The sequence below is a fragment of the Molossus molossus genome, unplaced genomic scaffold (assembly GCF_014108415.1).
Source record: "Molossus molossus isolate mMolMol1 unplaced genomic scaffold, mMolMol1.p scaffold_m16_p_23, whole genome shotgun sequence".
Classification (NCBI taxonomy): Eukaryota; Metazoa; Chordata; class Mammalia; order Chiroptera; family Molossidae; genus Molossus; species Molossus molossus.
This window is the reverse complement of record NW_023425359.1, coordinates 12423972-12448965: the sequence shown is the minus strand read 5'-3', so window position 1 is coordinate 12448965 and position 24994 is coordinate 12423972. Positions and strand designations below refer to the sequence as shown.

Sequence of the window (24994 nt, the reverse complement as noted above, 5' to 3'; positions counted from 1 at the left end):
ACTTGATTTAAAAGCCAAATTGGACCCACTGAGTCCTGGCACCCCACCTGATAGTCTCACGAGGGTATCTTAGGCTCAGGATCTTCCGCGATGAACAAAGTTGTTGAGAACCACTAAGCCCCAGGTTCTGTAATGAGAATTGCTTAAAATTCATTCCACACGAAGTCCTGCTCTGTTGGCCGAATTCGCTTCTGTCTCTTCCCCTCTGGGCAGGTAGTGTTCATCTTTACCCACCGTGTCCAAGAAAAGAGTCCCTGAATCCGCTGGGGCACCTGCCCCGGGTGTCTCTCCTGTTCCCATCGGTGGTACGGGGTTGTCCAGTACTTATTTTAGCACCTTTGTCACCAATTACAAAAAAGTACGAGTCTTATGCTTTTGTGCAAATAGACTTTAAGAGCAAAGTGCTCATCCGCTGGTATCCTCAGCCAGTGTCCTCTGCTGAGGTTCAGGGCTCCTTTCCTTTGTCACCTCTGTGTGACGGGTGGGTCTGCGTTCTTCCTGCCACTCACTCCTTAACTTCTCCAATACTCAGATTTTTATTGGGCATCTCCCATGTGTCAACCACCACTGAGCATGTATGAATCCTGCCACCAGGCACCTAACGCCCTGCGGTGAGAGGCAGACCTTCCTGGCAGAAGTATAAAAATATAGCATATAGGTGTGAACTGTCCTCAGAGCTGTGAAGAAAAGATACACCGTTAGAGCTGAAGGTGGAAAGGACACCGTCCCGAGAAGGTGCTGTGACTCAGCCCAGGGGCTGGCAGAGCTCTCCAGGTGCGAGGCTGCAGGAAGGGTGGCCCGGTCAGGAACCCACACGCAGGGCAGTGTGGTCAAGGGAAGGACCAGAGGCCTGCACGAGGCTGGTAAGGTGGGCACGTGCTTTAGGCCAACTGCTGCCTGGTAGGTTTCTCAAGGTGTTTGTTATTAAGTGCAGATGCCACCTTGAGATGTCTGGGTGATGCCAGCTACTCACAAAGGTGGAGTGAGTTCCTGGGCGCTGCATGAGGCGGGCAGGTGGCAGCTGCCTTCCAGGGCTGGAGGGGCCACAGAATCGTCGCCGGCTCCCCGGTTCCCCGGTTCATTAGCAGACACCACCGAGAACTTCACCCAGCCCGGCCTGACGCCTGCCCTGGCAGTGCTGCGGCCACGGCTGGGGACAACAGGGTGCCCTGCACAGTCCATTCCCGTGATCAAGGTTATCGCTGCTCTACAACATGAACACAGTCACTTGCATATACTCACTCATCATGTCGCCTGCTTCAGGGCGACAAATCTACTTCTCGTCATAAATATCCCAGTCTCTGTGCCTCCAAACCCACAACGTTTTCATTTAATTGGAAAGGAGACAGGAGGGACTTCTTAAGTGGGAGCTAGTGTTTCCCGCCCGTAACACTCCCTGGTGAGCCTGGTGAGGGAGCTCTTTGCAGACCCTCACAGAAACCGGTCTTGGGGGTCCTAAGTGTTGAGGATGGGTCTGGGTGTGGGAGCCAGAGTTGATGGCACTGAGTGTTCACACATGGAGGCACGGTGGGCCTTCCTGCTCAGCCATCGCAGCCCCTCCCGGCCTGCCGCCCGCTCGCCCGCCCGCGCCGATGACCCCTCAGGGTGCTCCTCGCACACTGTGTCGGAGGAGCGTGGACTCTCGGATGCTCAACCCCTCCTTTTGCTTTGCCGGTACCCAGGTGCCCAGGCTGATCGGGAGGCGTTCTCATGCAGCTCGGCCCCCCCCGGAACGCCTGCTGTTTCTCAGAGAGTAGGTTCTCTGTGAAGAGTGTGGAGGGTGTGAGAAGGGATGAGAGGGGAAGAATGTGTGATGGATGGATGACATGTGGGCTGTGAAACAGGAACAATAGCCAAGACATGGAAACAACCCAAGCCGAAGCATCCAGCAGCAGATAAAGACAGAGAAAATGTGGCCTATACCTACACAGACACACAGTGGAATAGTATCCAGCCATAAAAAGTATCCTGCCATTTGTGATAGCATAGATGGACCTGAGGGCCTTATGCTAAGTCAGACGAGAAAGCCAAATACTTATTATATAATCTCACGTGTGTATAGAATCTTCAGTAACAAAGAGACCTGTAGAAGATAGATCAGATCTGTGTCAGGACACGATGGGGGACACTGGCAGAGTCTGAGGGGAGGGGAAGGGCAGGACAGAAGAGCTGACTGCATTCCGGGGGTGGGGGATGAAAGACAGACTTTGGAGAAGGAAGAAAATAAGGAGGAAAGGCAGGAATGGTGACGCAACGAGATGCAGACTGTGAGAGAGGAATGGGCTCCGAGGGTCCTCTAGCGAGGGGAAGCAGGCGCTGTGGGAAGCAGCACCGGAGAGGAAGGAGGACTGTCCTCTCCTGTCCGCTCAGCTGGGACAGCCCGCCTGGAGGACACCGTCTGGGGACCAGAGCAGCCAAGACCCTGAGACTTCCCTGACTCTTCCTGCCCTGAGTGGGCAGGCCAAGGAGCTGGGCGACTTGAGCATGGAGAAGGCTCAGAGTGAATGTGTGTGTGTGTGTGTGTGTGCGTGTGTGTGAGTGTGTGTGTGTTTGATGGGGGTGCTGAAGAGTGGGCAGGCTGAGAATCTGGGTGACTTCAGCATGGAGAAGGCTCAGAGTGAAGTGTGTGTGTGTGTGATTGTGTGTGTGTTTGAAGGGGTGCTGAATAGTCAAAGCTCCTCACTCAGAAGGCTTCTCAGACTGAAATTCCCTGCTGGCTGGGGCCCCTTGGACTTACACGGGAAACTGCTGCCTCTGTGGGGTGTTCAGCGGGGCCAAGGGACTGCGGCCAAGCACAACAAGGGCTCCACTCATTGCTGTCACAGGCCTGCTGGGGGGTGGGGCAGGGATGGGGAAGCTGGGGCTGACGGCTCACCTATAACAGCGTGATGTGAAAATGCTCTGTGGTTTCCTGGAATTCACAATCGCCAAGAACAGCCGAGAGTTGTGTATTTTACAGAAAGTAGGAATGTTTTTACTTTCTGGACTGTGATTTTTTTTTACTTTGGGAGCCACTGGACATTTATGCCTGATCTTTATCTAGTTTCTGTGCCCCAAGCTACTAATCTCAGATACTGAGCATTCATCAGGAAAAGCCTTACAGCTCTTGGAAATGGAATCCCTGGAACACAGGGTACAGATCTGGAGAAGTGGGCCTTGACAGCCTCTTGATCAGCTCTCATTTGGAACCCAGGAGCAATTGGCAAGTTCTGAAAATCTGCCAGTAGGGGGCGTTTCCAGCAAACCTGAGATCTCTTTAGAGTTGGCCATTTCCTGTGCTGACCCTAACAGCCATTTGAAGGGAAGCCCTTTGCGGAGGAAAACATGCCAAATTCCCTCATATTCTGTATCCTGCACTGTGGTTCTTGAATAGCAAGTTTCTGGTGGTGACTGTTTTGAAAGCCTTTCACTCATCCTACCAAAGAAGCCGTTTCCTCCCTCCCCCGATCCCTGAGTGAGTGGCTGGTACAGAGACGTCTCCTCCTGTCCTTCCAAACTCATCGGTGTTTGTTAGGGGCTTTGCACCGGAAATCATGGCCTTTCCTTTTTGACAGATTAGGCAGAATAGTGATGCCTTTGGTGCAGAGAGTGAGAGGAAGGAAGAGGAAGGAAGAAGGACACTGCGGCCCCGCACTCCAGCACGTTTGTGGCGGGTGGGAGCTGATAGATGGGAGCCGTGATCCCGTTGGAGTAAAAGGCTCCGGCACACGCGGGGACTGGCTGTGTGGGCTCTGACTGCTCTGTGCTCCCCTCTGAATTCAGATGCAAGAATTCTGTGCATAGTCCTGGCCGGTTTGGCCCAGTGGCAGAGCATCAACCCACAGACCAGTGAGTCGCGGGTTCGATTCTGGTCAAGGGCACGACCCTCAGTTGCAGTTTGTCCCCGGCCCTGGTCGGGGTAGGGCTGTGCAGGAGGCAGCCAGTCGATGTGTCCCTCTCACGTCGATGTTTCTCTCTCTCCCTTTCTCTCTCTCCCACTCCATCTGAAGATAAATAGAAAAATATTCTCAGGTGAGGATTTAAAAAAAAAAAAAAAAAAGAATTCTGTGCATATCAAATCCCACTGCTCTGTCCTCACTGGTTTTGAATTTATGGTAATTTATAGAGGGCTAGGGCTGATATTCACAATTCCAGTTTCTGTAGAAGTGATGAGTACATAGGAAATCATAGGGGAAACACTAACCCATCCATGCTACCTTCACAGCACGCTGTCCCAAATAAACGTTATTAATCACAGACAATTCCTGTTTGTTCAAGTAGGTCCTGACAGAATCTCTATTCATCAGTGTTCTGTAAACCATGGCTCTGTGTGACTGTACAGGCTTATAAAAATATCAATCTCTATTTTACTAAAAGAACTCAGAATTTCAAATTTCTGTTAAATAAGACATTTCACCCTCCCAATGAGTACAAACTAAATGGTTTATTATGTTTTCTTTTTGATAAAATGTTGACAGGATCGTTGCTTCTTGGACATAATACCAACTTCCAGATGGTAATTCCATCGTCTAAATTTTGAAAAGAAAATCAGAATTTCCAATCCAAGAAGTGTGCTTCCTTTCACAGCAGGTTGTTCGTATGCACACTCTTGACCTTTGTCTCTGTGGGCAGCACTGTTGGCAGTGTGAGCTGCATAGGTGACAGCGCTGTGATCTGTGGCTGCTGTTCAGAGACGTCATGAGATGTCAGGGAGATTACCTGGACACCATAGTAAATACTGGGGGTGGGCACAGCTGAGATAGAGGGGTCAGAAGAAGACTCTTAGGAGAGCTGAAATGTGGAGGCTGCGAATGGCATTTGGGGAGAGGAGGAACACGGAGGTCTCAGTGCATAGCTATTCCTCTCTGTGCGTGGGTCCCGAGGTGGGAGAAGTTTTGGTTGACCAGATGACTGAGGAGACACCAAAGCAGGTGATAGAGTACATGGGCCTGTGGCATGTGACGAGGTTATAAAGGTAGTCGAGGAGTTTCTTGGTAAGGTGGCATTGTTAGGTTATGCTTTAAGGCACAAGAAACAATATACAACTAGGAGACATTTAAAAGATATAGTCAGGTCCAGCCAGTGTGGCTCAGTGGTTGAGCGCCAACCCATGTACCAAGAGGTCGCCGGTTCGATTCCCAGTCAGGGCACATGTCCAGGTTGTGGGCCCGATCCCCAGTGGGGGGCATGCAGGTGGGGGGCATGCAGGTGGCGGCCAGTCAATGTTTTCTGTCTCTCTCTCCCCCTGTCCCTTCCTCTCTCTCTAAAATCAATAAAGGAAAAAAAAAAATTTTTTTTTAAGATATAGTCAGGTTGAAAGCAAGAGCAACATGTCTGGATGAGAAAGAAGTGAAATGCAGAGCAGCAGAGTTGAGCCACTGGCTGCCTGGCTGTGGGAAGAAACAGGCAGAATGGCTGGCAGTCCGGCTCCTGTAGCGTCAGTGCAACGTGTCGTCACAGGATGTGACTGTGTGAAGGCGGGAGTGGCTCAGCCTCAAACCAGGACCGTTATCAGTGAGAGAGGGCACCCTTACTTATAACTGATAGACGTGGCTGCTGACCATGCCTGGAATGACGGCTCGCATGAAACTTGCAGGGAGGTGTAGGACCCCACAGGATCCTGTCCAGGACCTGAGCCAAACCACCTGCTGGCTCACGACTGGATTTGCATTACTCTATCACTGAGCCAAGGATCCCTGAGCCATCATCTAAGATTCTTTACAAGATGGGGGTCAAGGCACTTGTGGAAGTAGAAACAGACAGAGAAGAGACAGATAGATAAGAGAGAACATTCCACTGAAAATGAACTTGCAAACTACAGTCCTAAAACACATGAGGAAATATAACATCAGGAAAAAGAACCAATGAAATCTATGGCCAGATGAGTGAATTTTAGGGAAATTTTAAAATTATAGGGAAGACAAAGGTTTATATATATTTTGAGTCCTTAAAGAGAAAAATAGTATCTACTGGGGTGGGGGAGGCACACAGAAACAAAACAGAATAGGAGGATAGAAACGGAACCCATGAGAAATCTAGGAAATAAAAACTGTAGTCATTGAAATAAAAAACCAATATAGAGACATTGGATTTAAAATTAGTACTTAGAAAATTGCTCATAATGCAGCTTAGAGAGAGAAAAGAAATGTTTAAAAATATGAGAAATACAGCTAAGAGGCACGAAGGATATTTTGACTTTCCTGTGAATTTCTCACAACAGGTTCTATACAAAAGAATATAGCAAAAGGCCAGTAGAATTGTAATTTGCCTGAATTTTACAAAGACATGAGTCCTCAAATTCAAAGTATACTCCCAAGAACTGAAGAGGATCAAGAAAAGAAATCCAAACATCAAGGGCAAAGGATTTCAAAGCCTGGTTTCAGTTAGGTTGACAGAACCTCTCTCATCAACGGCCCTTGATGCCAGGACACGAGCAATAATAGCTTCAACGTGCTGAACAAAATCATTGCCAAGAAAGAATTCTGTCTGCAGCTAAACTGTCTTCCCAGAGTAAGAATGGAATGAAGGCAGTTTTAAGAAGTACAAAGAAGCTTACTCGAAGAATTGCTTATAATAAACAATGTATATTACAAGAAGAAAAGTAATCTGCCATGCTTCATTTCTTATGACGAAGACCAAATTGCTCAAGTCCTGACCTACAGATAATTTTGATAGACTCACTCTGTTTCCTCATTAGCCTGGTACTCCAAAAAAAGAAAAACAAATGAATGTCAAGATCCCTTGTTTACTGAGAAGTGAAGAGAGAGAAATGCATTCTCTTGACTCTTGCCCAAAGTGATCAGGGTCTGGCCCACTGGCTGTTATCAGTAACAAGTCAATTTTTGGAGTCTACTCTGGGGGAAAGAATTAGGCATATTAATTTACCAAGTCTGACTCTAAAGAGAGTTCCTGTCTGCTAACTGCTTATAGGCATTGAAAAGATATTGAGTTAGAGACAGACCAGTTTTGCCTTGTACTAGTTGTTTGAATTAGGACATTTATATTAACTTCTATTGTAAAATGGGAATAATAATGTTTACCTCACATTGTTCTAAGGATTAAACCGAGGTGACCCTTATCTAAAACAGCACCCAGCACCTAGAACAGTGTTTGGCTAATAGTAGGTGCTCAATAAATCTTCCTGGGAGAGAGGGAGGGAGGGGGCGGGGAGGGTTGTAAAGCTGTGTGTACATAGCATTCTTCATCTATATGTGAGGGCAAGCCAAGAATAATGACATCAACAACTCCACAGAGCAGCCTTTGGGAGGAAACACACACACACACACACACACACACACACACACACTTAAGATTAGAATGTTTAAAAAACATCTAATCGGGTGCTTCTGTGTCATTGGGCCTGACAGTGAGAGCTGATCGGGAAGAATGGGGAGAGCTGGTGATGGGGGAGGGTGTGGCTCAGACAAAAGAGAGGCAAGGGGTCATTCTGGAGAGGGAAATGCAAAGGAAGAGAAGGGCGGGAGGGAAACAATGACAGAGGGATGGGAGGACGAGGCACAGGTTGTCCTGCAGAAGCTGCTCAGGGTCACCTCCTCAGTGCCTTTCAAGCACATATGACCTCTTGGTTATCAGATGCAGTCTAGCTAGAGGCTAAAAACAACCAGAATTTCTGTTTAATAAATTGAATTTCTACAAAGCAAATGCCCCCTGATGCTCATCTGAGCCTTACTCAAATTCTGTTTCCCTCCTCCCCCTCCATTTCTTTCCTAAAAGACAGATAAACTCATTAACTATAGAAAATGATAATCCGTGCAACAGAGCCCTGCTCCACAGCCCTACTCAGGAAAAACACTGACAGTCAGCATGTAACCCTTGGTTACCGACAGAGACTCAGTGTCTCGATGCCCCGAGTTTGGGACTCCTGCCGTTCCCATATGCTATTTCGCAGTGTCACAGAGCTAGCAGCATAAACCAATCTGTTACATTTATAAGTGTCGCAAGTAATACTTTGGTGCCCGAGAGGGACTGGGAAAGCCTCTTGCTGTGCCTGCAGACCTCTTTGCCTAGGTGACATCACGGTTCCCTTGCTCTCAACTGACTTCATCCCCGCAAAACTCTCAAAGCAGTTTAAGAAAGACAGCCCTTGCGGGTGAGCAGGAAAGTGGCCAGTTTGGGGACATGATGAGTTCTTAGATGCTGGGGAGGAAGTGCTTGTGTGACAGGGACATCACTCTTGAGTGGCACAGCTACTGAAACACCGAGCCTGGCCCATCAGGCTCCTTCTCTCTGCCCGTCTCCCAGGCTTCGTGTCTTATGACGAGGACCAGATTCACATCCATGAATACAGAAAGGGTTTATTTGTATCACCCCACCCTTACATCCCTGGGTTTTTGATGTAATACTTTTTCAACTGAAATACATAGTTTACCCAGGAATGCAGAGTGAATTAGGAAGAAAAAGAATCAGTATACCATAGTGGAAATGAATGGGTCTGATGGTTAGGTAGAACAGAGGGCTATCAGAGTCTTGGATTCAAATGCAGCCCTCTCCCCAAGTTTCATATTTGGGTTGATCCATAAAGATGCTCAGCTGTCTTTCCCAAAATAAGCCCTGTCTGTGCAAATGATTCAAGTCACCGAGTACCCCCATCTTTCGTCGTGGCTCGTCTGTGGCAATTCCTGCTTCAGACATTTGGCTACCAGTCTGCGTAAAGTGACTTTCTATACGTATGTGCCTGTGGCTCTGTCTCCCTTTTTGTAAAGCGGTACATTTATTGGGCGCTGGCCTGGTTTGGAACTAGGTGTGAGAAGTACAGTCGCCCTTGAAGAGGTTGGCTGATGCTGGTGACCCTCCCTGGCTTAGACCTGGCGTATATGGATAAGGTGGGTGAGGGTGGGCTCTGAATTGTGTTGCCCACTCGTCAGCAGGGTTGATTTAGCTGATCGGGAGGGTGGAGTAGTGGGCCCTTCCCTCCTCATTCCCAATCAGTATTATCTGTATAACCCCCATTCCATACTCAGGACGTTCTGGGCTTTGTATCAGTTCCTCGAATACTTCCGGTTATTTTGTGCCAAGGACCTTTGCACCTACTGTTCCTTCTGCCCAGAATGTTCTTCATCCATCTAATTTGGACTCATCTATCAGCCCCCAACTAAAACGTCTCTTCTTCTGGGATGTTTTTCCTGACCCTGCAGTTTACAGTAGGGCCCTCTGCCATAGACCTCCATTGACCCTTAAAGAAACCTACCCAGTTCTCACCAGACTTGTTAACACTTTTCCGTGTCTAGACCTTCCACAGCGATGTAAGCTTCATGAGGACAGAAACCATTGTTTGCCTTCTTCCCCACTTTATCTCGATAGTGTCTGGCACATAATAGGTGCTCAGTAAATGCTGAGTGTGCATCTGGATGGATGAATGAATGAACAAATTAGCAGGTAAATGGATTCTCCTCATGTGTCTCCCCCAAGGGCGAATGTCACATTAAAGATGGGGATTTGTTGTTGTTGTTGTTGTTGTTAAAATACATAAGGAACTTTGCTTTCCAGCTAGAAAATTTGAACCCGTGAGCAGGGAAACCCATTAACCCATAGACATCCTGCGCCAGCACTGTTTTGACATCAGCTGAGAGAAGTCAGCTATCAGTGTTGAAAGCAGTTGGAAAAGGGTAGAAACAATAAAATGGAGTGCTTATGAAATTCTCCTTACTTTAAACCTCACTTGGTTGATGCCAGTATGTAGTTTGAGAGAAATTTCCAGAACACAGACCATACAATTCTACTCAAATGTAAATAAAAAATAATATTCTATAGCCAACATAAAGGATTTGGGTTCATTCCCTGCTTGTATTACCCAAGTCACCTGCTCTTTCTTTATCAAGTTCAATAAGCAAATATTGACTTCAGCTTTTTTATTGGTGTAAACTTTATTTTTATTGGCAATCTTGCTTGACCATATCGTGCATTGTTGCAAACTACTACCAACCCCAGTTCTGTGCTAACTTGCTCCAGTGCCATTCCTGCTCTGCCTGTCTGATGGGAAAGGCCCTTGCCCCCCTGCGCAACAGCTTCCCATTTCTACCTGAGTGGTCATGGGGACATTTGCCCATTCAGGAGCTGCCTATGAAGATATCTCTAAAAGGAACTGTATTTGAACGGCACCCAGTTCCCAAAAGATGGCACAAGATCATGCTACATGATGTAGAGCAAGTCCATGGACCTAGTACAACTTTGCTAAGCTATGATATCACATTAAAATTATTTTTTTCTTTATTGATTTTAGAGAGAGAGATAGAAACATCGATGAGAGAGAACATCAATTGGCTGCCTCCTGCATGCCCCCCACTGGGGATCAGGCCCACAACCTGGGCATGTGCCCTGACCAGGAATTGAACCGGCGACCTCTTGGTGCATGGGTCAACGCTTAGCCAGTGAGCCACACCAGCTGGGCTATGACATCACCTTTAAATGGAAGGGGTTGAAGTATGTGATCTGTGATCCTTTCTACTCTAAACATTTCTATTATTTATTTTAATAGTTGCAAGCAAAGCACTTCACACCCCTTTACTTTAACAGGCATGTACCAAAAATCTCAATCATCCAAAAGATGGAGGTTGAAGGAGAGGGATGCAGACAACAGAGCTCAGAGCAGTAAATCTTCTCAGATACCAACCACTTAGAAAGTAGAGGAAACGCCTAAAGGGTGCCCTGGATGCCCTTCCCCTCTTGCTATTCTCTATGCTGGAGTTTGGTCAGGTGGTTTCTTCAAGCCCTTCCGGATTAAGCAATATAATGGACATTTCAGAGCCAGGCCGAGGGTGTGACCAGCGCATTGATCACCTTGACTACACCATGCTTGGTTGTCAGCTCCCACGTACCTGAACTTCAACTTACCAGGGTTTCTTAAAACCTGGGAGGTACTTGGTGCCCAAAAATATTTCTCCTTGCCACTGATGAAAATTCATCACCGAGTAACACTGTTTGGAATTTTATTTATTAGAAATTCTTTGAATTAATAAGAATTTCACCTTCAACATGCGAATACCTCTATGAAATTATCAGTCACTCACAACTGTAATTTAACCTCATACAGTTCCTTTCTTTTGACACCTCGATGAGATTGGACTTTTCTAGAAGAAGCTTGGGTGTTTTAATTGGACAAAGCGGGATCTTTGGGTGGCGCAGGGTCCCGGGGAGGCAGCATTTGTGAGGCACCCCTGAGAAAGCCATTAGGTTTTCAGCCTGGATGAAAGAGAAAAGTTTCCGGGAAATAGGCAGATGAAAAGAGAGTGAAGACAAATGGTACTTCCTTCAAAACCTGATGTGCGCTGGCCCAGCACTGGCACCGGGCTCAATGCACTGACTGCAAGAGCCTGCCCGCAGAACTCGGGTGTCTACAGTAAGGGTAGCTGCATGTCAACAAAGATCATATCGACCTTCAGAGAGAGCCCTTTCACCCAGCAGCACGAATGAGCCCTTTCTAGCAAGAATAGCTGTCATTTGTAGGTGTTAAAAATATACTTCCAGCCCTGGCCGGTTTGACTCAGCGGTTAGAGCGTTGGCCCACAGACCAAGGAATTGAGGGTTTGATTCCCATCAAGGGCACATACCTCAGTTGCGATTCTGTCCGGTCCCTGGTCAGGGTCCTGCGGGAGGCAGTGAATGGATGTGTGTCTATTGCATCGATGTTTCTCTCTCTCTCTCTCCCTCCCTCCCTCCCACTCTATCTGAAGATAGATGGAAAAATATTCTTGGGTGAGGATATAAATATATAAATAAACATATAAATATGTATTTATACACACACACTTCCAACTATAAAAGTATTGAAATAGCCAGCGCATAGCAATGTGACTGTCCTTCCCTGTGACATGTGATATCTTGAAAAGTAATGGAAATGGAATAAGGCATTATAGAGCTATTGCGCTAATGAACACAATTCTGTTTGCCAGCCTGTTTTCCTGCTTGCAAGTTATATTACTTTCTCAACTTGGTAGAACATCAATAATGTCTTCAGGGAATAGCTGTGAGAGCTGAGTTTCTCTACGACAGGATTTTTGAAGACAATGTAATTTGGCACTTCTCAATTTTTTTTGAATTTTCACAGAGAAAATGGAAGATTGTGATAAATATTTTTCACGAATGGTGTCTAAAATGGAGACACAGCTGGTAGGGACAGTCTTCTGCTGTTTATTTGGATGCTGGATTCCAGGTTTTCTGTGTGAAACAACCATGCTGAAGATTCATTGACTTTACATTTTTCTAACACGTTTTTTTTCGTGCAGTGGTGAATCTGGCATCACCTGTAGGCTTTTGGTGGTGACAGGTAATGCCAGGCTGCTGGTTTGTTATACCCAGTGGAATCAGAGGCATGGATTAGGGGCTACTGAAATTGGAATGATTGGAAATGTTTTAGTTGCACTATGAGAAGTTAACAAAGTGCACAGAAGTCATCTAAGGCAAACCTATTAGATTGGTGCAGTTTAGGGAGGCAGTAAGGGAGACTAAGAAGAGAATAGATTCAAGAAGTAGTTGGGCCCTGGCCAGTTTGGCTCAGTGGTTAGAGCGTCGGCCTGCGGTCCAGAGAGACCCGAGTTCGGTTCCCGCTAAGGGCATGTACCTCGGTTGCAGTTTGTCCCCGGCCCTGGTTGGGTTGTGCGGGTGGCAACCACTCGATGTGTCCCTTTCACGTCGATGTTTCTCTCTCTCTCTCTCTCTCCCTCCCACTCTATCTGAACAAAATATGGAAAAATGTCCTCGGGTGAGGATTAAAAAAAAAAAAAAAAAAAAGAAGTAGTAGTTGGGTTCTGAACTCATCTCTTCCGTTTACTGGTTGCACCACTTTGGGAAAATTGCATAGCCTCTTAGAACCTTGGGACCTACATTCAAACATCTGTATAATCAAGATAATAAACCGTGCTCATAATCAGTTGTCAGGGAGGTAGTGGATATGAAATTGCTTTTTTGTGCATAAGGAGTTGTTAGTGTAATCTCTTGCCTTGATGCCTTACCTGGCTTTCGTAGCCTTTTACGTTCTTAATGTTCTGTCACCACCATTGGCCCCACACCACTCATCTGAACTCAGTGCTTGTTCTTACAGAGCTTTGTTCTCTGCAATAAGATGAGCCCTTGCCGCCTCTGGCTTGGTCCCTTGGAACATTACTTTCTGCTCCCTTGGAACAGATGCTCATTCTTGGGACATTACCATTCAGAATCCAGCTGCCATGTTTTGAGGAGCTACATGGAGAGGCCACATAAGTATTCTGGTCAACAATTCTTGAGCTATTCTTCAGCCAACCCAACTCAGGTACCTGGAAGAGAAGGAAGAAACCATCTTAATATCTTGGTATTATCAAGTAGATTCTTTGGCCCCAGTCATTCCAGCTATTTTGAGACACCTCTAACCATCCACGTTATCCCAGCTAAGACCACATATTACAGTGCAGAGCTCTCCATTTCTTAATTTCTGATGCACAAAATACGTGATCATAAGAAATAGTTACTGTTTTATACCCCTGCGTTTTGGAATGGCTTATTATACAGCAGTAGATAACTGAACAACCATTTGCCATACATAGACACTTAGATACCCTTCCTGTATTACTTTCTTTTTCAGGGTACAGTAGAAATCTGGGGACAGGGTGAAATGTGGTAAGTGAACCTGCCACAGAAGGAAACTAGGGTTTGCTGCTTCTGGTATTATCACTGTCTTGATCATTGTACTTCCATAGAAATCTTTGAAATCACATCTGGAGATGGTAGAAATATTTTTTAAATGGATTGTAGTGCTTCTTGCATAACTGTAAAAATTAAAAATTGTGTTAGGTTTCCAGTTCTTTTGCCTTTCCATATAAGTTTTAGAATAATCTTATCTGTATCGATAAAAAACTTACTGGGATTTTTATAAGAATTGTGTTTAACCTATAGATCAATTTGGGAAAAACTGACAACTTTACTATATTGAATCTTCCAATCCATGAACACAGTAAGTCTATTTGATTTTTTCATTAGTGTTTTATAATTTTCAGCATATTGATATTTTACATGGTATTTTTATATTTTTACCTAAGTATTTCATTTTTGTGGTTATTATAACCATAATTATAACTATTAATATAAATGGTATTATATCTTTAATTTGGTTTTCATTTCTAGTATATAGATACATGATTAATTTTTGTGTGTTGAGCTTCTATCCTGTGACTTTACTGAATTCATTTATTAGTTCTAGGACTGCTTTTGAAATTCCTTGGGATTTTCTACATAAGCATTTATGTCATTTGCAAAGAGGGTCAGTTAATTTTGTCCTTTTTAATCTCTTTCCTTGCCTTATTGCACTGGCTAGTACTTCCACTGCTGAATAAGAATAATTACACTGGTCATTCTTGCCTTTTCCCCAATTTTAGTGAGAAAACATTTAGTCTTAGTATATAGTATATAAATTACCTTTGTTTGGGTCTCTTCATCAGATCTATAAATAGACAGCAGTTTGATGTGCTCCGTTCTCATAATCTAGTGGATTTTCATCAGTTGAGAACTGGTAGACCTAAATGGTATCTTCTCTGGTTCTCTGGGACATAAAAAGGGTATTGAAAACTAGACACCCCCCAATGCACTTCTACCAAGCTTGCTCTTGTCAGTGTTCACTGTGACACACATAGGCTTCCACTCTTGCCTCTTAACCCCCATCTCTGTCCTGTTGTTGTTTTCCTAGGAGTTATAGTCTGTACATGGACAAAGGCCTGAATTGGTTAAGGAGAGAGAGGGCTCCAGGATAACTGACTTGGGCTACTTCAGAAACCAGCCCCACACAGAACACGAACAGCTACACAGATTTCTGCTTGGTCGAGACTTGCATTTCAGGTCCTGATTCAGTGAGAAGCGGCCTTCCCACCACTTCCAGGCAGACAGACTTACCCAGGTGGTGTGTCACTGTTCATTGCACTCAGCAGAGTTGTGGCTCAGAAGACTTTCTAGACTGGCACAAATGGTTGGCTACTACTACTAGTTTTAAGTTATATTGTCATTTTTAAAATCTATATTTGTGTCTTGATAGGCATTTTAATAATAAATTGGAAATGTCATATCCGGAGGTAACTTTTCAGATGCCATTTTAACTGAGTACCCTGATGAATTACTTATTTTGTCACAGGCAGTCATAGTCTCTTCTTTAAATGGGCAAAATTGAAAACAGATAGTTATTCTCTCAGAAGAAAAGTTTTACTAGAGGCTTCTTCTACATTGTGTTTGAATTCTTGATTCACACCACCCCCCCTTTGACAGTGGAAAAATAAGCAGATTCCCAAAGAAGAGGAGCCCTTTTCTTTGTGAACATGTACTCTTCCCTGATCTCCTTTCCCTTCTTATTCCCTTTGAAAAAAGTACTGTGTGTGCAGTCTATGTCTGCAGAGAATGTCTGCATTACTGAAAACTGTCAAAATCTCACCAGTTGATAAGCATGGAAATAGAGTAGTCATGGCTGCTGCGGCTCTTCCGGCAACAGGGTTAAAGGAACTGAATAATTTGAGTAGGGACTTGATGATATAATTAAACACATAAAATGCATATTATCTATTTCATTTTGGACGGAGGTGCTCATATTTCATTCTCTTTTTTTTAACAGTGTTATTGGAGTATAATTCACATGCCATTCAGTTTACCCATTTCAAGTATAGAATTCAGTGGGGTTTGTATATTCAAAGCTGTGTGCAGCCCTCACCACAGTTTCATAGCTTAAAAAGTAATCCTGAACCCTTCAGTCATCCATTTGATTCTTGAAAGATATTTTTGAGGGTATGGAATACTAGACTGACTATTTTTTCTGGGCACATTGGAGTTCTTGTTCTACTGGCTTCTGGTTTCCACTGTCGGCCTTACTGTGACTCTTGAATAGAATCTGTCTCCTGTAATTGGCGAGAAGGAAGGATTTCCTATTAGGCTTCATTGTGTCGGGTAGACACTAGGCTTGCTCTTCTTCCTCCCTGAGCTCCAAAAAACAGGCAAAGCCAGAAGCTCCAGACTACCAGCATACCAGAAGCCTGACCATTCTACTTCTTGTGTTCCTTTCCACGTAGATTTGGACTGACAATTCTTTATATCTTGCCAGAGTTTTACTACTTTTTAAAATATTTTATCTAGTGTGCCACATTGTCTTCACCAAGAGCTTCAGTGTGGCTACCAAGCCTGCCATATCATGAGGAACAACAGATCAGTTTTCATGAATTTGAACAAGCAGCACAAATAAATAAAACAGAGTATGAAAACAAATTTTAAATATTCTATTCAAGATTTCTTCTTGGGAAATGATCCCAGAATGATATGTCCATGTGTGTATTTAGATATTTGGGGGCTTTAGAGTACACATCCAGAATTTCAGAGGTGTCTCTTATTGCCCATATAAGTGGATAAATAAATACACCTTATTCAGGACAAGTGCGACATTAGCAATTAAAATCTCATTGCCATTCTTTTCTCAACGACTTAATAACTAAATTATAGTTCTAGTATAATTCAGTCATGCTGGCCCGCCTTTTTAAAATCTTTCAAAATACTATTAAATATTTCACACCCTAAAAAGAGTGCCACAAGATATGAAACAGGCGAAAGCCAGACATGGGACAGCACTGTCACCGTCGTGAGTATTAAAGAGGACACTGCGTGCGTACAGTGGCGTAGTGTCTTGCCCGTCTGGAAGATTCTGGCCAGGACCCACTGCACGGACAGGCCCACGAGGTCCCCCGGCTAGCCAGACTGCCAGGGGGCCAGCCCGGACAGGAGCAGGTCTGGCAAGTGGGTGATGCAATGCACGCACGTCCAGCCTCGGTGAAGATAATCAGACACACTGCATTGGAAAGTTACAGATAGGATAGGAGCAACGTCTTCTCCGTTCATTTTTCAAAGAAGAAAAATAAAATCCCACACTTTTAGGTTCCACATTGGACACTTAACCCAATCTGCAACATAAATCTTTCTTTAAGGAGGCAGCTCCTGGCCACGCATCCTGACCTTCCTGACCACTCCAGTCCCCAGGTTTCTTTTTGTGGTGGTGCACATTCAACTAGCTTTTTATTTTATTTTATTTTTTAATTCTCACCCGAGGATATTTTTTTATTTATCATCAGATAGAGTGGGAGAGAGGAGGAGAGAGAAAGGAGAGAGAGAGAAACACCGATGTGAGAGGGACACATCAACTGGCTGCCTCCTGCACGAGCCCGACCAGGACTGGGGATGAACTGCAACTGAGGTACGTGCCCTTGACTGGAATTGAACCCATGACTCATTGGTCCATGGGCTAACGCTCTAACCACTGAGAAAACTGACCAGGGCTCAACTTGCTTTTTAAAAGAAATGCAGACATATAGGTGGTTAAGGTGGGTCTTTTAGCTCTTAGAAAACAACTATTTTAATGCTATTAGGGTATTTTTTAAACTTGGCAACAAAATCAGGTGATTTTCTTTCAATTGTTTATTTCACTCAGTATGGATTACTAGTGCATGGCAACTAATGACCACATATTGACTAGCCCTGGACATTTAACACTACTAGTTTGTGTTTATATGTAGTTGTGTACATTTCCAAATGTTCTCCCATCTCTTTTCTTACCATCAGGTTAACTGTAATGTGGTCACTCAGCTAACTAGTTGGAAGAACCAGGTCTTGAACCCAGTCCTCCTAACTTCTTCATTCTAGTTTATGTACCCTAAAAACTCTGCTCCCGATCCTGAATCATGTGAACATTTACCATAAACAAAAAGCTCTTCTGTTCTTATTCTCTGATTTAAAGATTCTAATAATGGACTGTGTACGAACCATTATAAACTGTCAAACTTCTGAGAGAGAGAGAGCCCTGCCATTTTTAGTGAGGGACTTACTTGGTGGAAATGAAGAGAAATAGAAGTGTATTCTTTGTGTAAGGAAGTGATCCTGCTTACTCACTTTATGGGGTAAAATAAACCCAAGAAAAATCTCATTGCAACAAGGCAGAATGTCATTGTAACATTGTAAAGTCCTGTTGTAACGTGTGGCAGAATTATGAGAGGCTCTGTGAGTTCTGTTTTCTCATACTCAGGTGGTAGGAATTGGGTGTGTGGCAGATCCATCCTTAGTGATGTGGGGCAACAACGTGTATCAGACGAAGCGGGGAGCGAGGGTTCCATCTGGGCCGGAACCCAGGAACTTTCCCCGTGAAAACCAAGTGGGAATTCATGGCTCTGGTCTTCCAGTCACCAACAGAGCCAAGCAGTAGAGGTGATGGAGAAGTTCAGATTCATCACCCTGCTGGGACAGCACGTCTGCGGACTAACTGTGTCAAGGTCATGGCGAGAAATAATCCTGTTCTGAGGTGGCTTCTGAGGCGGTGTGGTCTATCTTTTCTTTCTTTGGTTTTGTTTCTCAATATTAGGATCTTCTTTTTTATTTGTTTAAACTAAGTACAACAAAAAATGTATCCTATTACAAATAAAGCTACCCTACCTCAAAGGCATGAATAACTTCCATATAACAGGTGGTGTAACTTAAACAGCCTCTAAAGAACTTCAGTTGACTCTCTCTGCTTTTTCTTTATTTAAAAAGAATTTTTTTTCTTTATTGATTTTTAGAGAGAGAGGAAAGAGAGAGGATAGAGAGAGAGCTAGAAACATCGATTGGCCGCCTCCTGCATGTCCCCCACTGGGGATCAGGCCCACAACCTGGGCATGTGCCCTGATCAGGAATTGAACTGGTGACCTCTTGGTGCACGGGTTGATGCTCAACATCTGAGCCACACTGGCTGGACTCTCTCTGCCTTTTCATGCTTCTTTGTCTCAGTGACCCATGGTGTATGACACCAAGTTTCTGCACTTGATTTAAGACCTAAAGCAGAGCTTCTTAATGTTGAGTGTGAGCTTCTGCTATATCTGCTACGATTGTAGCTATTAAGTCAGTGTATCTCTGATGTCTTGAAACATTGTGGAAGGCCACTGCATGCCACTCATTGCGTTATTTTATTTCTCTAGAAGGCTTAGAATTCAGTAAAATTCCAAAATCTTCTAGAACTTGAGGCAGTCCATGATTTCTGAAGGTGAAAATATAAAACCCAGTCTCCTACATTTTTAATTATGAAAAATTTCAAAAATGGAGAGAACAATACAATGAACCTTCAGATACCTATCAGCCTGCTTCAATATTATCAAATTTTGCAACACATATTTTATCTCTTAGCCTTTCTACTTCTTTTGTTTAATTATTTTATTCTTTCTGTAGTTCTTAGCATTTCTGAATGTGTCACTTGCTGAACACTTTTGAAAAATTTCTGTCATTATGGCTTCATATATTGTTTCTGTCCCAGTCTCTCCCTTCTCTCATTTGAGGTTCCAGTTAACATATGTAAGACCCATGTCCTCCTTTATTTTCCATTTCATTGTCTCTTCATGTTTTACAATTGTTAACTCTTTTGACCTGCCTTCCAATTCACTATTTCTTTCCTTGGCTGTGACAAATCTGATGTTAAACTATTAAATTCGTCATTTCAGTGTTCTATTTTTCAGTTCTAGAATTTTCATTGGTTATTTTTTTATATAATTTTAAATTTTCTACTAAAATTATGTTCTATTATGTGAGTCCCAAATATACTTATCATAGTTATTTTAAAGTCTCTGTGTGAGAACTCTAATATCTGAATACTTGTAAGTCTGTTTCATTGTATTTTTCTCTTGGTTTTCAGACAGTCCTTATGTTTTTGTATGCCTACTTATAATTTTACTAAATACCGAACATTGGATAGAAAAATTGAAGAAATAGTTTGAGATTCAGGATGATGTTATCTTCCTTTAGGGAGAATTTACTTTTTGCTGTTGGTAATCAGGGAAGAAACAGATCCCCTTAATCCAATCAGGGATTGTACTGATTCCGTCTTTGCACTGATTCGGTCTATTTCTGTGTACTACTATTCCTAGATTGTAGCCCTTTGGGGGTCTAAAATGAAAGTCAGAGATGTTTATTATGGCTCATTTTCACCATTGTTGAGCCCTGAACTTCTATTTCTGTGTCTCCATATCTATGAGACTACCAAAACCCCTGTTCAGCTGTTTAGTTTGTCTGCCTTGACTTCTAAATCAGCCAAGTTGCTCAGTAGCAGCAAATGAGCTCCATTCTTTCTGTGATCTTGACTCTTCAAGACCACTCTGCCTGGGGGGCTCTTTGATACCCTCAAACATAAACTTTTGCTCTAACTTTTTTGTTCTTAGCGCAGAATTTGGCCTGAAACAAGCTAATTTCAGCATTGCCAGAAGAAGAAATTCTGCTAAAAAACTTAAATCTCAAGCATTGCATTATTTTATTCATGTGTACTTCTGTTTGTGTCTCTGGAAGACTGGACATCTTCTCAAGTGTTTGCAATGCCATTTCTGGGTCACATTTTCTAGACCGTCTCAGAAATATCATTTTATAGTTGTTTTGTTTGAATTAAGATGAACAAGTCTACACATCACACTTAGTTGTATCTCTTCTGTCTCTTTTTGATCTAGTGAGTTCTCCTCTATTGCCAACTTTTTCTTTTCACACCATTGACCTGTTGAAGATCCTGGATCGAGGTCCTGCTGAATTTCCCATATCTCGGATTTGGATAGTTGCTTTCGCTTCTCTCTCATTTGTTTTTGCTATGAAATGAAATTGAACTTTATGGGCTTAATTAAATTCCATTTTTCTCTTCCCTCTCCCCACCCCCTCCTCTTCCTCCTTCCTCTTTGCCTCCTCCTCCTTCCTCATCTCAAGGGTGCTTTCTAGATTGTGCAAAACAATTCCTATCATGGCAGATCAGCTGGCATGTCATGTCTGGCTGTCCATTTTAGTGATGCTAAGACTGATCATTGGGTTCAGGTGGTAACAACCTAATCCATCCATTGTGAAGTGCTCCATCATTCTTTGATCTACTGTTTTTACCTAGTGATACTTTTATCCTAGATCAGTTATATATGTTTCTTCAGGAGTTACAAAATGATTTTTCTAATTTGATCACCATTTCACATTTATCAGTTAAGATTCTATTTAGTTATTCTGAAATACAGTTTATGTAGGCAAATTAGGCTCTCCTTTTGAATTTAGTACTTTTTTATATCAGTTCTAAAAAAAAAAAAAGTCCTGAACCGTGAATGATTTTCCTACTCAGTAAAGGCCAGAACTGTTCTCTGTAATTAAGCAGTGTGATTGGTTGGTAATTGCATCATGTAGAAAACTCTCAGCACAACCAACCACACAGGTCCTGTCATCAGGTAGTTTCTTCCCTGCATCCTCTTAACTTGAGACATTCCAGTGCCCTGACTCTCAGCCTCCTTGTGGCCACGTGGTCTCGGAGCGTGCGGGTCTGAGGTAAGGCTGGTGTGTGCTGCTGCTTTTCTCTGCTTGTCTCGACACATTCCTTCCTGGGCACTTCACACAAACCCCGGAGGCAAGTTCCCACTCCAGGCCCACGTTCTGGAGCGTGTGCTTGCTAGCACTGTGCCTGTGGAAGGAGAATGTGTAACACCCAAACAAGCAGACGCCTTGGCCGGTGACTTTGGCACTGTGTAGTGCGCTTGTATTTTTTGTGGCAGCGTTTCTATTTCTGAATCTTGGAGTCAGCTCGGACTCTGCGGCACCCCAGCGGGTCTCCAGGGCCATCGAATCAGCTGTGTAACTTTTTAGGCATCAGATCCTTGTTTTGTTGTTGTTGCTTTCATTATGCCCTAGGGTCTTTTTTCCAATTTCCTGTTTTCTAATGACACGCTCTCAGTTCCCTTTGGTAGTGCCCACTGCCTACAAGCACAACTTCAAACTTCCTAGCTTCGCACTGATGTCTCTGCACCGCCTGGCCTCAGACCCCTGTCCTCTCCACGCTCCTCCGCCCACCAGGCCAGTGTGCTGTGTATTCAGCCTCCGCACCGTCACCAGAGGCACCCGTCCCTTCCCGTGCCCCACACACTTGTCCAGGTAGTCCTTCGCCTCTTCCCGTCTGAGCCAGCTTGAGCTCTGCCACTGACGAAACCGCGCTCCTCACTGCCCTCGCTGCTTCTGGCGCCCTGTTGTCGGGGCCCTGGTCGGGCAGCTCGCTGCATCACTGCGCCTGGGTCGTGATTTAATTGGCCTCCTGTCGGCAGCTAGACTGTATGCCAGTGACGGACAAGGACGCACCTCAACTGTGCTGAGTCCCTCGCCGCACCGGGCACAGGGACTCATTCCCACCCGTCTTCGTCCTCGCTGGCCTTAGCACCCCTGACGCCCTCTCGGGTCAGGCTCTCAGGCTGACCTTGGTTTTTTACGGTTGCCTGACCCCTCACTGGGGACCTTCTCCCAGCAGGAGTGAGCTGCTCCAGTTCTCCTAGGGGTGCCACTCCAGCCAGAAACCGTGAGTCTTATCTCATGTCCGCTGGGAGGCCTGCCGCGCTCTGAGACGGCTGTGATGTTTATGTGGAAGCCCCCTGCCGCCCCGGCCAGCAGGCACTGTGTCCTCCTCCTCCCCTGGTTGGCCTCCACCTCATTTTTTAACACCTCAAAGCAACCAGAGCAGGACCGGGCATGGCACAAGCATGCCCCCCTTTCTCTGCCATCATGGACCTTCTGTAACTGGCGTGACGGACCTCCGCTCAAGGGGGTGATCATTAGTATAAAATTACTATTTGGCCTATAAATTTAATTCGGCCACACATGTAATAATAAAATAAAATCTCAAATCCAGGTGTGCTTTTCAAGGAAACGTCCAGGGCACTTACCTTCTGATGATGGTGTTCTGTACCTAAGCCTTTTGTGCAGGGGTCTCCAGGCCTTGTCCACACAAGAGATAATGATGTCCATTCTGTAGGGGGTGCGATGGGCTGACTGATCAGCAGAGAAGAGAGTTCCGGCATCTCTTTGTTTCTCCTCTCGTCCTTTAGAAGAACGACCAACCTCTTGATTTAAATACGTCCTTCGCAAATACTGCTACCCCCTTTCCAGAGCATGAATGGGAAGTTTCTAGATCACATTTCATTGGGGAAGAGCTGCGGTTCAGGGAGAAGAACGGCGTGCAGACATGCACCGCCGCCTGAGCTCACGGTGTCTCTCCTGGTCAGCCTCCCTCGTCCCTGCCACGCAGCAGGGTACATGTGGGTCCCCAGAGTTTATTTACGGAGACCAGTGAGGAGCGCGCGGGCCATGCAAGCCCGCCTCAGGCATGGCTCTTGGCATCCTGCTGACACCTCTGGGCAGGCCCTTGCTCTCTGGACAAGCCCTCTCCCCACAGCCAAGTTCCCCAGTCCAGGGGAGCCTGTGGAAGGCCCGTGTACCCCCTCCGGGACACCTTTGCTGGGCCAGCCAGCTGCCAGTCACCTCTCTCCCTTCATAGTGCCTGTGTCATTTTCTCAGTTCTGTTCAACAGCCTTAAACTGAGCATTGCCGTCTCCTAAGTTAGGCCTCATTTGAGCACTAAGTCATGCTCCGTTTTGTCATATTTTTAAACCATTGCATGGATGTATGTCTTGCATCTCGTGGGATTGTTGGCCTCAAGGCAAGGAGCATAAAGGTGTATGCTGATGTGTCCCCAGCCCAGCACCGATCCTGCATCCATGCAGGAGCTCAGCAGTCCCTGAGAATAGCGGAAGTGGGGACAGAAGAGGACAAACTGTCCACTGTGGTCAACTCTAATGCAGGAAGTCCTTGTCGCATCAAATTCAGTAATGTCAGGTCTGAAACACAGCCCTGCGTTTTCATTCTTTGCTTCACTGCCACACACGACTATGTTCTGTTAGGTGTGAAGACAGTCATGCATGTCTCGAGTTCCTGTCACATGCAGGACATCATGGCAAACACAGATGGGGGGCCTGAATCAAAACCTCTGTGATCCAGTGAAGTGGTCAAATAAATATCCAAGGGCCCGTTAAGAAAGGTGGGCAGTGAGGAGCCTGACGCCTGGCGTCCAGGGGGCTTTCCGTTGAAAGGAGGGTGTGCTAGTATCTAGACGGGGCGCCAGGGAAGCTTCCTTTCATTTACTCGACAGATGTGTACAGAGGCCCCTTCTGCTCCAAGGAGGCCCTGGATGCTGGAGCCTCACAGGGAGCTCAGAGGGTAAGCTTAGCACCTGGTCTCCACCCCCACCCCCATCTCCCAATATACATGCAAACTTGTTTCTCTTCTCTGGTGTTCTTAGAGAGGCATTCCCCTGAAGTCATTTTTTCCCCGAATGCAAAGGCATTCTGGGAAGCAGGAGACCAGTCACGTGCCCACTCCGCTCGGGATCTCTCATCTCCTATCTGGAGCTCGGTAACAGTCCCAGACAGTGTGGGCTTTGACTTTCGTGGGCTCCTGATGAAATGTGACTGCAGAGGAGGGAGCCACTGATGCGCTGCCCTTTGGTTTCTTCCAGGATCTTCTTCCCGGGAAGCCACCCCGTCAGAGGTGTGCAGGTAATGAAAGTTGGCAAATTGCAGTTGCATCAAGGCATGTTTCCCCAGGCGATGAAGAACCTGAGGCTGGTGAGTGTGCAGATCGCGCCGCTCTGCCTGGACACCCTTTTCCGGCTGGGTCTAGGCTTGTGATTTTAGCAACTTGACATAGGTGTGTGTCTGTGTGCATATGTACACACATGAGCATGCACACACGTGCCCATAAATGTTTAACAACCAGCTCTGAAAACAACTGATTTGTGATGTTTGCAGATTTCTGGGGTAGAAACATGCCCATCATGGTCAATTTTAAACTACTGATGTAAAATCAACCAGCTCACAAAAATCATGAAAATTTCATACTCAGTTCTCGCTGATGCACACTGGCCTCAGAACTCACAGTGAGTAGGTTGCCCCTCTCCATGCTCCCCACCCACCGTCCACAGGACATAGTCTGTGCTCCCTGCTGCCAGAGCAGCCCCTGACCGTCTGTCCGCAGCCCCCGCTGCAGCCTCCAGCCCTCCAGCCCTCCCTAGCCCTCCACACAGCCAGCGTGCACTGGACTGCTAGTCATTACCCAGCACCCTGAACTGCCCCTCTCAGAGCTTCGCCGAGCTACTGCCTCCGCCTTAAATGACTCCTGGGCCTGGTAGAACTCTACTGATCCTTTAAGGCCCAGCTCAAGTGTT

General features: G+C 45.3%; 1 protein-coding gene across 10 annotated transcripts in view; it reads left to right on the top strand.

Moving 5' to 3' along the window:
* Positions 1 to 24994, top strand: part of SMYD3 (SET and MYND domain containing 3) — a 552423-nt gene that overhangs the window by 514524 nt on the left and 12905 nt on the right. For all 10 annotated transcript variants that reach the window (XM_036277707.1, XM_036277710.1, XM_036277709.1 and 7 more), the window contains one exon: positions 24287 to 24395. In XM_036277707.1, the coding sequence (XP_036133600.1) occupies positions 24287 to 24395 (109 nt within the window). The remainder of the gene's footprint in view (positions 1 to 24286; positions 24396 to 24994) is intronic.